This window comes from Microtus ochrogaster, chromosome 2, assembly GCF_000317375.1.
Source record: "Microtus ochrogaster isolate Prairie Vole_2 chromosome 2, MicOch1.0, whole genome shotgun sequence".
Lineage (NCBI taxonomy): Eukaryota > Metazoa > Chordata > Mammalia > Rodentia > Cricetidae > Microtus > Microtus ochrogaster.
In genome coordinates, this window is record NC_022010.1 from 84,747,748 (window position 1) to 84,761,070 (window position 13,323).

Here is a 13,323-nt window from a genome sequence, read left to right on the forward strand (position 1 = left end):
AGATCTACTGGTCCTGACTCTGTTACCAATGAGCATGGAAATTTTAGCCTGGAATTCCAACCCTAAGGGCCTGAATTTTCCCATTTACAATATGCTCCCCACCCTCTAGGATTTTTTCCATGTGAGAAACAGAATCTCAGAGTTATTTTGTAACTTAACCAAGGTGGCAGAAGACAGACAATGAGTTTGAAAACCTCCTTCCAAACATTACTGCAGTTTTGGCTCCCAAAGGAACTGTTTTCTTTTTTTACAGAGATGTCCTGTGAGCATTTTTACCCAGTTGCTATCCTTGAAGAAAAGAGAGTAAACGTGTTCTAACTTACAGGAAGCTGAAAATGACCATTTTAAAAAAATCTATATAAAGGTGGAAATTCATCTACTGCTCTCCGTGTTTGTCATTTCTTCTGAAAGCCAGACTTTAAGGGTAGCCTGATTTAGCATTCTTAATATGGGAGAGGATTTAGGCAACAGAGTGTCTGCCTTTAAGAAGAGAAGTCCACTGAGTATGAAGGGAATCTATGATTTCAGATCGTTGCCCTCGATTTTTCCTGACACGTATTTCGAAACTTTGTGCTGTTTCCTACTGTCACTGCTAGAATACAAGCACATTCCTTTCTGCTCACGTTTTGCAGTGTCATCAGCCTGAGAGCATGTGCTTAGTCTGAGTCAAGGCTTCTCCCAGGGAGATATTGGAGGAGGGCTGTCTGGAGGCTATGGAGAGATGGTTAGGCTGGGGCTGGGCTGCTCAGAATCGCTCACAAAGTTCCGGCTTTGTAAAGTTCACTGGAAGACTCAAGTCCAGCACACAGTCTAGGAATTAATCCCAAGGATCATAAATTTAATCCTCAGACATCTGCAGATGGGCTGGATTGGTTTAACTGGAGTAAGACACTGTAGGGCAGCAGATATATGCAGATTATTGGGCTTTTAAAACCCTCAACTCCTACCTACCTACACCTACAACCGGTTCAATCAAAAAACCTAAACTTAAAGCTTTCGGATTTAGAGGGAAAGATGGTAATTCATATGGATTGAAAATAAATTTCTTTCACTTATAAAAGGAGTTTTCAGAAAGGGGAAATCTACCAAGCTCAAGATCAATCATAGCGAACTATTTTGATATACTAATGAGGTAGGGTGTGTGTAGTTTAGTGGTCTACTGCTTGCACAGAACAGATGCGACTCTGCATTTGATTCCCTTTCCTTCCAGAAAGGAGTAAAAACCAACATACAAGAACTTTAGATACCCAGTTTTGGAAAGAGAGAGCAACTAAGGGATACATAAAGGCAATTCGGTACACAAGTAGCATAAAATATCAACATCCTCATTCCCAACACTTACTTCATGAATGACCATTATGTTTTATAGATTACACTGTCATTTTTTCCTGTTTCTTTTTTCCTCCTCAATGAATCAAGTATTGTTTGTTTTGTTTTTGTTTTGTTTGTTTTAATGCAGTAAGAGTTGTAGTCCTCATTTTTGTCTCCCAAGCAAGATGCTATTAGGGGTCAAATCCCAAGTACAGAGAAAACAACCTTCATGGATAATCATGATAAAACCTTATGGAATGCAAAAACAACCAAAATATGTATTCTCAGATGACTGCATTAGAGCCAAGTCAATATTAGTCCCACTTCACCCACGCACTGCGTAGTCTAAAAATGTTGTCAGGCTGATAAGAATTTCCTGACTTATTCTTTCTTCCAATAGAAAATATAGGTCATCAAAATAAACTCCGACAGTGAAAGAACAGTAGCGACTCTGTCGGCTCTCTCTGGTCCATTAGCCAATAAGAGTCAAGTAGTTTGTTTGCAGGAGAAAAATTTAAACATCAAATAAGCCAAATAGCCAAAGAATTATGAATGTTCCCCTATACACCTCTCAACTAAACCCTTCCAGTAAACTCAGCAAACGTCTACTTAAAAGAGAAGTTCAGACTATAGCAGAAGCCGGGCATTGTGTGACTTCTTAACGCAGACAGTTTAGACTCTTCTGGTGTTTTATTTTTAATTCATTTGTCAACTTGTTGATAGTTTTACCAAAAGGATGGAATTTGGGGTTGAAACTTAAGGCTATCACAAAATAAGATAAGGTGCTTGGAGCTGGTTCTCAGGGAAAACTAGCTTTCAATTTGTCTAAAACAGCCTTTGATTTTTTTTCCCCCGGAAAGTGTATTACAATGCTGACCTCTAGTATAGACTCCTATTTTAGTGGAATTTATTTTATAATTTCATCAGAGGCAACCTTATTCACAACTTCTACTATTCCTGACTTTTTCAGAAGAGAAAGTTATCTTCCTGAATATTTAAAAACATCTCAGTCTGTTGCTCATCCACATTCCAACTGATAGTTGAAGGCCTCTACTGCCTCAACGATGGAGCAATGGCTGTTAGTAATACCCAAAGTCTCTTGGCCTCCCTTGAATCTACAATAGCACTATTTTGTTTATGCCAAAGGAAATGTGAGCAGCCCCAATGTTTTCATTTGTCACCCGTGACCACAAAATAATAATAAAAAAATGCTTGTCCATCTCTCCCATCAAAGATCATTTTGTTTTGAACTGGTAAAGTTGTCAAATGTTAAATAAATTAGTTAATTAATATTAGCAAGAAAGTGGGCTCTTCTTGCATGTCTCCTGTTGGTCTTCATTAAGATGGACTGTTTAGCGGTAAGTCTCGAATTTGTGCCCTTTCACAGTTAGCTGAATTTGACAGCCACTACATTTTAAACATAGAGTAATAGTCTCTCTCTCAACAAGTAGCCCTGTACATGTAGAAAAGGCAAAGGAAAACTAGGAATTCAAAGGTCAGATTCCTCCATGGGCCAAACCCTGAAGGCCAGAATAAAACAAACAGTCCCTAAGAAATGAAAACAAGTCACTAAATTCTGTAAATCCTTATTTTTCTAACTATATCTAGCTTATTTTTAAATCTGAATGAAATTAGCCTACTCTAATCCCTGTAGTCCAGGAAGGCCTCTGTTTCAGTACAGTACCTGCCCCCCCCCACCACACACACACAAACACACACGGTTTACTGTTCTTAGGGTAGTGCTAACTAAATTTTGGTGTGCTTGCTATGTGGCCGAAGAATACCACTCAAGGTTCCTTGGTGTCACGTTTTCCAGTGTCTACTCTTTCTTATCATCTCTTAGATGCCAGGTCCTTTTTACTGATAATCTAAATGTCCTCTCTGGGTGAACCCCGGGAATGCGGATTCTCAAAGCTACCTCTGGACCGAGAAACACAGGTCCGGTCCACTGATGGACACCAACAAGCCCCGTGCTTTGTTGGGGAATGAATGAAGAGCCTTTTGGGCAACCACGTCATCTAAATCACAGTCCCGGTGAGAAACGCAACGGATAAATTCAAGAAACACTCAGTGTGTCTTCTATCAGACCAGAGATCCACCCTAAAAGTCTCAGAAAGAAAATTTCATGAGCTCACTGTTCAGGTAACTTCTGCTACCTTAGCAGTACACTTCCCCTTTTCCCAGAAAACAAAGTAGTCGGGTTAAAAGTTTACTCACGCAGTCCTAAAACAGATGCCTTTGGTGAGTTTCAAAGACCTGAGTCCTAAGGACCAGATCAGCTAGGAGCGACAGCCTCTGAGTCCAGGTGACACAGCTCAAAGAAGCCCCCGGCCAGGTAATGCCCCTCCAGGCATCCTGGCCCTGCTACCCGCAGGTCTGCCCTTCTATCTTTGTCTTTCTGTGGCTCCCCGCAGGTCCCAGAGCACCCTCCGAGCCTCGGGTCCCGGCGGGACAGGGCTAAAGCCCCACACCGATACCGGGTGCCCCTCGTCCCCGCCCCCGGGAGGCTGCCCGGCCGGTGACTCACCTGCTGGCCAGGTTGGGGCGCCGGATGATAGCAGGCTGTGGGGCAGGTTGCAGCTGCCACGGGGTTGGGCAGATACTGGGGCGCTCCATACGGCTGGGGGTGATACATCACCTCCGCACAACTCATGGCAGCGGGGCCAGCGGCGGCCCCGGAGTCGCCGCGGTTCTACGCGCTGGCGCGAGGGGCGCCACCGCCACCGCCGCCGCAGTTGCTGTCCGCGTCGCTGCTCCTGCTGCTACTGCTGTGAAGGCGGGTCCTCGGCGGCCTCGGGCTCCACGCCGGGAGCGAGCTCGGGAGGGGTTGGCAATCAGCGGCGGCCCATGCGCGGGCACCTTCATTTTCAGCCCCTCCGGGTGCCCCCTCCACTTGCGCTTATATAGCGACGGGACCACGCTGCCGCCCGCCCCGCGGCAGGAGCATGACAGCGTTGGACTCAGTCTCTGGTGGCGGCACCCGTGGCAGCAGCAAGTACCGCAGCGCCAGCCACAGCCGCAGCAGCAGCCGAGCCACGGCTCGAGCTGCCCCAGGAGCCCGGCGATGCTTTGCATACACACAATGCACGCCCGGGGCTCGTCCTATCACCAGCGCGGGTGGCTGGGCGAGGACCGGGAGGCGGGGGAAGGAGAGCCGGAATGTGGGGAGGCGGGGAGCTTCCCTCCCCAACTCTCAGGAGCAGTTTATCAGCAAAGTTCCACCAACTCCAGTCCACAGCGGGCGAGTCGCCCAGCAGGGGGACCCTGGGGAGGGCAGCAGCGGATTGGAGCGAAGTTTGCTGCCCTCTCCGCCTCCCGGCGAGCGATGATGGTGGGAGGAGATTGGTATGCGAGAGGCTCCGCGCCCACAAAACTCTGCGGGTCCCCACCCAGTCTCGGTCACCTGGCTGGGCCAGGGTTGCCCAAGTCCTAGGAACTTTTTCACGGAGCATCAAGTCCGACGCTGATTGAACAAGATCAAAGAAACGTCAAGGGTAAAGAGAGTTATAAAGCAGACCAGGGTTAAAATACAGAATTGGTTCCTACGTTAAAAAAAAAAAAAAAAACCCACGAAGTAAAAGTTAGCAAGCCAACAAAGCGTAATTCCCTTGCCTCATCTTCACTTGAAAGGCATATCTTGGTGGCTTGTCGTCCTGACAGGATGTGTGTCTTTTTCTGGCATTTACTGACTGGCTTGCATGCAGCATGAGAATAATTGGTGACTTATTTGACGGCGATTTAAAGGTGTTTGTGTGCAAATGGATTAAACCTTGCAAAAATGGAATAAAAACTTTATTTTTCAGAATAATATTATACTCCAGTATAATCATAAAATCTAACTCAATCTTTCCCTCTCTAGCAAACGGAACATTTTGTAAGAGAGACCAAAAGGCATAGTCTTTTTTAAAAGGAACTGTCCCATTGGGTGTCAAATGCATTAATGTTGTCATCAAGTAAAACACACACACACACACACACACACACACACCAAACCCACACTCTGAAGCCATTATACCCCGCCGCCGCCACCTCTGTACCTCTGTATCTCGGACAGTTACTTAAAGAGGTGACACGTGCAATTATTTGTGTGCACATAGCTGTACCACATACACACTCACACAAACTATGATTGTGTTTGGTACTTTTACTATCCCATAACAGCTTTTCTTCATCCATTCATTATTAACAGAATCTTAAAATACAATTATTAAGAGGCTATGTAGTTTAGACTTCACACTGTGATCTTTCCAGTAGGAGACTATGCCTACCAAGGAATAACAGAAGAACTTGCTTTATATGTTTGTAACTCCTTTGTCCCAATTGGTATGCCTTAGTTAGTCCCTTTTTTCCTGTGATCCCCACTCATTGCTTCTGTCCAAGAAGCTTCACATAGTACAGAGCCATAAGAGCACCCATCTAGCCGGGTGGTGGTGGCGCACGCCTTTAATCCCAGCACTTGGGAGGCAGAGGCAGGCGGATCTCTGTGAGTTCGAGACCAGCTTGGTCTACAGAGCTAGTTCCAGGACAAGCTCCAAAGCCACAGAGAGAAACCTTGTCTCAAAAAACCAAAAACAAACAAACAAACCAAACAAACAAACAAACAAACAAAAAAAGAGCATCCATCTACCCACATCCCAATTTGAGCATCTTTTTCGTGTCTACCATAAAGAGCGAAACTCCTGCCTCCCAGTTGTACTTGGAGTACCATTGAAGCTCCAAGCACTTGTCTTCTCAAAGTGCTTCCCCATGGGCTCTAACTTTAGTACATTCTAAATTTTACATTCCTTCTAATGTTCTTGCTCTCCTGCTCATCTCTGTTGCTGCAATCCTTAGCTCATTTAGACCCTCCCATTCAGGCTCTCAGATGAACTTCGTTACCGTTTTCCCAAACCCATAGTCAGACATCTCCAGACCTAGTCTTCAGGACCCACATTCCGAAGATGATCCAATGGAGGCCTGAAACTTTCTCACAGTTTCAAAAGTAGTATCTCACATTCCATAGTCCCAATTCTGTGACCTCCACCTCTGACTCCTACTTTTGCCGCCCTCTCTGCATTCAAACAGATCTCTGAATGGGTGAAACCCTTATTTGAAGAAAGAACATGGCTCTGAAACTCTGCATTTAGATTGGCTGTGATTTTCTGACTTGTTTCTGGTGTGGGAAGTCCTTCTGTCTATGTATTGCTTTTATTGGTTAATGAATAAAGAAGCTGCTTTCAGCCAATGGCTTAACAGAATATAGGCAGGCTGGAAGATATATATATATATATATATAGATATAGATATAGATAGATAGAGAGTAGGTGGAGTCAAGGAACTGCCTTGGAGCCGCCAAAGGTGAAAGATGTGAGCTGCCAGCTGGAATTTTGCAGATAGACCATTAGCCTTGTCATAAAATATAAAATAATGGAAATGGGTTAATTCTAGATGTAAGAGCTAGCTAACAATATGCTTAATCTATTGGCCAAATAGTATTGCAAATAATATAGTTTTTGTCTGATTATTTCTGGCCAGGGGAGCGGGGAAATGAACTAGTGGTCTCTTACTACAGATTTCCATGTGTGGCAAAATTTCCTTGATGAGGGATAAAGACTGTACTTAACTGTGTATATAAGGACAAAATTTTATAGTTTGTTGCTAGGGATTATGCTGGTTTAGTAAAGTAAGTGTTGAAGATTCTTCTCCAAGAACAATGGGTACATCTACAAAATACTCCTACAACTATAGTTCAGGGAGCATTTCAAAAGAAGGAGCGGAAAGATTTTAAGAGTGGGAAGATTAGAGAGTTTGCACCCATAAAGTCTCACCAATATGAATGCCTAAGCAGGAGCTGGGCATAGGTGACTGTATGATGTGGGAATGATTTCTTATTAATAAAGAAACTGCCTAGGCCCATTTCATAGGCCAACCCTTAGGTAGGCGGAGAAAACAGAACAGGATGCTGGGAGAAAGAAGCTGAGTCAGTGAGTCACCATGGTTCCAGCACTCCAGACAGATGCAGGTTAAGATCATTCCTGGTAAGCCAGCTTGTGGACTGCACAGAATAATAGAAATGGGTTAGATCAATATGTAAGAGCTAGCCAATAAGAAGCTGGAACTATTGGGGCCAGGCAGTGTTTAAAAGAATACAGTTTCCGTGTAATTATTTCGGGGCATAAGCTAAGCTAGCCATGTGGGCGGCCGGGTGCTGGGGACACAGCTCCGCAGCTCTTATTTCAACAACTGTATGCCAAAATGGACAAGAAAACTCCACGAGGCTATGAGGCTTCAACCTTACACAAAGAACCATAAGAAACAGAGGAAACTAGGAGGCTGGAGAGGTGGTTTTCTCCAGAGAAAGCCATACAGAATTGTTGTCCAGTACCAAATGGTTTGTCTTGAAAACATACATACAACTGAAGTTCTATGAACTGAGCAGGTTATTTAGGACCAGATAGATAGATAGATAGATAGATAGATAGATAGATAGATAGATAGATAGATAGATAGATAGATAGATATGTGTGTGTGTGTGTGTGTGTGTGTGTGTGTGTGTGTGTGGGGTGTGTGTGCATGAAATAGCAATTAGTGGAAAGAAGAGGCCATGAATTTGAAAGAGACTGGGAAGGGCATATGGGAGATATGGAAGCAGAGGGGAAATGCAGTTGTGTTATAACCTTAAAGTGGGCGAGGGGTGAAAAAGGAGCTTGGTGTCTCCTACTACCATTTCTCTTTTGCGATCAACAGCCATCCACCCCCATCTTCCACACTTGCTAACTCTTCTTAGTTCTCAAAGGATTCGTATCTTAAAATAGTCAATGCTGAACAGTTTTAACGTCTCCCCATCGCAGCCACAGATGCTTCAGTGCAAGAACACATGGATCTCCAAAAATGCAATGGTTGGCTTAATAAGTATCTATTGTATAAGGTATTTAAGACAGAAAAAGAAACTTCAGAATAATTTATAAATTAAAGAGATATCAGAGGGCACCTGGGATCAGTGAAGATTATGATGTGGAGCATGGTTTCAGATTGTTCAAGTTTTCTCTTATGTGAAAAATAAGAGAAAGTCCTTACATTGTGAGAAATTTTAAGACCAGAGGACCAAGTGACTGAAGTAGAGAAAGAAGCTTGCACTCAAGAGCATCTTTTCCTCAAGGTCAGACATCCTGCCCAGCAATCTGAACAGCTCCAACTTCTACTTCAATGCCATAGTGTACCTCAGTTAATTAGTTTTTGATATGCTAAATATCTGTTTCTTCTACAGGGCATCTACTGAAACCGATTGACTCATTTACCCCAAAATGAAAATTTAAAGGTGTTCAGCATGTGTGTTTTCTAATAATATAAAACCAGAATATATTTCAAACTGGTATGCCTTTTGTGTGCTTTTGTATGTGTGGTGGCTTGAATGTTTAGTCAGCGGGGAGGGAAATTATTTGAAAGAATTAGGATTAAGAGATGTGTACTTTTGGGGGAAAGTAAGTCACTGGGATTGGGCTTTGAGATATAAAGTCCATGCTGGGTCCAGTAGCTCTATTTGCCTGCGGATCCGAATGTAGCTCTCAGCTACTGCTCCAGCACCATGCCTGACTTCATGCTTCCATGCTCCCCACTTTGAGGATAATGGACTAAACCTCAGAAACCATAAGCTCCCAATTAAATACTTTCTTTTTTAAGAGTTGCCATGGTCATGGTGTCTCTTCACAGCAATAGAACACGGACTCAAGACTGTGCTATAAATATTCACCACGGGAAAGAATACTTTTTGGTACTAAAAAAGGCCATTGCTGGATGTGTTTGCCAAATATTCGTACAAGGAAATAACTCTTTGGTGATATTTTATTTCTATTTTCTAGTGATAGCAGAGAAAATTAGTAAAAAAGTAAATTATGTCCAGAATTAGAATCTAGATGAAAAATGGATCAGGACGTAAGAAGGAGAAATAACTTGAGCAAAATGGTAGTCTTCACTGGCTTGTTAGTAAATGAATGAATGAGGTGACTCCGGTTAAGAAATTCAAAGTGTCATTGGTTTATAACTATTTCTTTCATAGATTGACAAGCCTGTGATCTGATGCAGGTCTTCTAGGGGCTAGGAGCAGAACTGACACTGAAAGAGGCCGAGAACTCTGAGTGCTTGTGTCAGTTGCTTTCCAACGTTGTACACTGAAGTGCCTGAATAAATAAAACATTCATGATTTATATGGCTGTGGACACTATAGGTGACCACACACATTCAGACATGTGAATTCATGCAAATGCATGAAGGGATAAATACATCTAAATCAGGCTTCTGATATGCTCAGGCCAAAGGCAGGTAGTTTACCGAGATATTAAGAAAAGAGAATTCAGCCTGATCACTGGGGCACAGATTTTCATCACTATTATATACAACTGTCATAATTAGAAAAAAAACACAGGATAGAGTGTGATCGTATAGACTTCTAGCTAATCATATTGCTAGTTTTCTTTTCTGTTTTCTCACCTTCGGTGGACATCACTACCCGGGCTTCTCCTTGAGTTCTGATGAAGCATCCCATCCTAGCTATCTGAATCTCCCCAGCCCTTTCATATCCCAGGCACTGCAGTGCTCATAAAGATAAATGACTATAAATGTTTCCAAATTTTCTTATTTGAGGTCCATTCACTTTTAAGCTTTATTAAATTTCTAAAATTTTTTTAGCTGAATCTTATTAAGACATATCCACAAATAAATTTGAGGAGGAGAGGCAAGCTGTCATGGATTTCCCCAATATCTTTTGGGATAAATTAGCATAAAGAGTAGGGGGACATTTTGTATTAGTAATGACAACCAGCCCTGCCTTGTTTGATACCTCACATTGGTTTGAAACATGAGCTCCTTTTGCCTTGGTCTCCAGGGTTCCTAATGCCATGCCTAACTAGAGTGTGTTATTTTATACAGCAAAGGGCAGCCAAGATTGGAGGAAAATTAGCTTGCTAATGAGTAGGTCCTAAAATAAGATAACCTTGACCATCTGTGTAGAACCCATATAATTACCAGGGGTCTCAAAAGAGGGGAGGCAGGGCATAGGAGTTAATATCATATTCATGAAAACTAGGGGAAAAAACACTTCACATGCAGTTACTGACTTTGAAGGCAGAATGGACTCAAGAACCAAAGATTATAAGAATCTGAAAAGGCAAAGAAATGGACTCCCCTAAAAGCTCCAGAAAGAATGCAGACATTCTGACACCAATGGTAAACAGAAGCTCTGGACTTCTAACCTCTGAAATAAAAAATAAAGTATACATTATTTGATGTTACTATGTTCATAGTAATTGGTTATAGCAGCAATGGAAGAATAATATAATAATCTCATGGGGCAGTTTCTCTTCCCACCACATACCTCCATGACAGTTTGCTAACTCACTCTGTTTTCTTACATGTTAGCTAGTCTTCCTCAGTTTTCTGTTATTCAACTTTGCATATTGGATTCCTTAATGTTTCATCCTTTCTCATCTTACTCTACATTCTTATGAGATTTCAGTCATCTTACAACCACTATGCCACTCACATCACTTACAAAATGCTCTTCATGTCCAGAATATTTCTCCTGGTCAATGACTTGTGAGGATGCATTTTAGATGGTTTCACAAATTAATAGCTAAAACGAGCGAAGGCATACATATTCTAAATTACTATTTTAATTTTTTTGCATATTACTATTTTATTTTGGATTCTTATTCTGCATTTGTTTTAAATTAACATTGAAACTTTCCTTACGTTCTACAAACAAACTGAATGTGCATTTACTATATTCCCACAAGTACAGCACATCATATAACAGCTAGTATTGAAAAGAATGTCCTGTTGAGTTGATGACTAGTGGAAGCATTTATTCTTGTTAAGAAACCATGTGCTAATTAAATATGCAAATTACAAAATCACACCAGATTTGTAAGATCAAAGGACAATGTAAGAGAACTAAAGGGAAATTCAGGTCCTTTATTTCGATCTTTGATGGTTGTAAATCTATAAATTTTAATGCTATTAAATACAGTATTACTTGTCATTTCCAATACCCTCTTATAACTTAGTGGTCGCAGTAATATTATGAAAGCCTCAGTGTGGATTAATGTGCAGTGTTACCAAAACTAATAGAGTAAACTCTAATTAAGATTGAACATCAAAATATCAGGGTATTTTCCTGTCACAAATCTATCTTAGAACTTTCTGGAATACGCAAAAGTCTAAACTACTAAGATCTATCCTAGAACACCTAAAACCTATTTTAAAGATAATTTTCAAGGCTTTTAAAATGTTCTGAAATGTTCAAAATCCATAAGTCAACCACACAGACCAGTGATTTGAATGACATTCCAGTGTTTAGAAGATGTCAGAATCAGTATGGCCCACCTGCTGTGCTCTGCATTATTCTGGTCTCTTCCTCCTCGTAAAGTTTAATATTTCAGCCTGTAACATTTTAGAACATTTATGCTAGCGTTTCTGAGACAAGCCTTTCTGCAAAGATTCTATTTGTATTCTGAGTTGGGCTGGTGTGTTTTGCCTGATGACTTTAACACACTGAAATTCCTTTCTCTTGCTGACTCGTCATGAAATGCTAAAAAAAGTACAACACAGGTAGCAGTTCTTACTTGAAGTCCCACGCTAAAGTTGAATTTCCTCATTAATTAATCCTCAATAATTAAGAAAGGTACTTTTAATCCTTATTGATTTACTTGTTAACTGAGAAGTTAATCTTTAAGTATTTCTGCTTGGCCCAGCAGAAGCATGCAATTACCAACACTGCACACTGCCACTGACACATTTGGATGTTCAGCCAAAGCTTATGCCCATCCTTCTGTTGTACCTCTGTTTATTACTGAAGCAGCTTCATAAAACACAATTTATCATCTCTGCTAAATATATATATATATACATATATATATGTATATATATATATACATATACAGAAATTTTATTTGAGTTGAATGATTCCACAGCCCTTTTTGTCTGATATGCTTTGCAGATATTTAGAAATAGAAGAGTCCAAGCTGGAAAATAGTATCTGAGATGAATGAATATCAGATACATCTAGCCTGTGTATGAGAAGGCAAGCAAAGAGTAAGAGATTGGCCATGTGGATTAACCCGATTAAATAGTTTCACAATTAAAAACATTTAAAATAGCAAATCTATCTAATGACTATTTAGGTATCTTCCTTTTTTTCATATGCTGTCAAAACTTACATGTGAACAAAGATTAGTCTAAACAATCACTTCTTCACTATGTAACAAATCTTTAGTTCCATGCCCACCTTAAGATTGTTGCTTGTTCCTTTAGTAGTAATGACAAGTCTAGGCTAATTCAGTGACATTCTTCATGCTGTCTCTGATAAGTAGATGTATTCACATGAAGCCTGGGCGGGTATGAGCCTGGTTCTGCTTGTGGAATGGAACAGGGCTAAGTAGGCCAGGGAGGATTAAACCCTTGATCTTGGCATCATTAACACTATGTTCTAACCCACCAGGCTAACTAACCACAGACAAAGACCAATTGAACTAATAAATCGCAGCAGCCAGGGGGATCTGGTTTGAATTTATTTCTCATTTTTAATACATTAGTTTTATAATTCGATTTAAATATTTTAGAATAAATGAAGCCAAAGGTCTATGCTGCTGTCATTCAGAAGAGAGAAAACAGAGAGAAAAACTACCCACACAGATTCTTACCAGGCTGTTGGACAAGGTGACACTGGGAGCTGCACTCTGACTTTGCACAGAAGATGTCAGGATAGAACAGAGAGAAAAATCATAATCTTAAAAAAATGTTAAGTAAGCACAAAACAAACTTTGTATTTAGAGAAAACTTTCTAAATTGACACTGAAATTCAATAACTTTTATGGAAATAAAATAACATTCCTAGCAATTTCCAGATTTTCTTGTGTTTTATAAGAGGAAGTGTGTATGCATCTTCAAATTCTAATTTCACCCCAGCCACTCTCTTCATCCTCAGTATAAAGATAGGACACAGAAAGGAAACTTTAACACCACTGTTGCAATGCCTTT

The 13,323-nt window shown here is 41.1% G+C and overlaps 1 protein-coding gene across 3 annotated transcripts in view; it reads right to left on the minus strand.

The window, feature by feature from the left end:
* The window catches only part of Vgll3 (vestigial like family member 3), a 42,767-nt gene extending 38,731 nt beyond the window's left edge, over positions 1 to 4,036 (minus strand). For all 3 annotated transcript variants that reach the window (XM_026783708.1, XM_026783704.1, XM_005345237.3), the window contains exon 1: positions 3,839 to 4,036. In XM_026783708.1, coding sequence (XP_026639509.1) covers positions 3,839 to 3,964 — 126 coding nt within the window. In that variant the 5' untranslated portion in view covers positions 3,965 to 4,036. The remainder of the gene's footprint in view (positions 1 to 3,838) is intronic.
* Between the last annotated feature and the right edge of the window lie 9,287 nt (positions 4,037 to 13,323).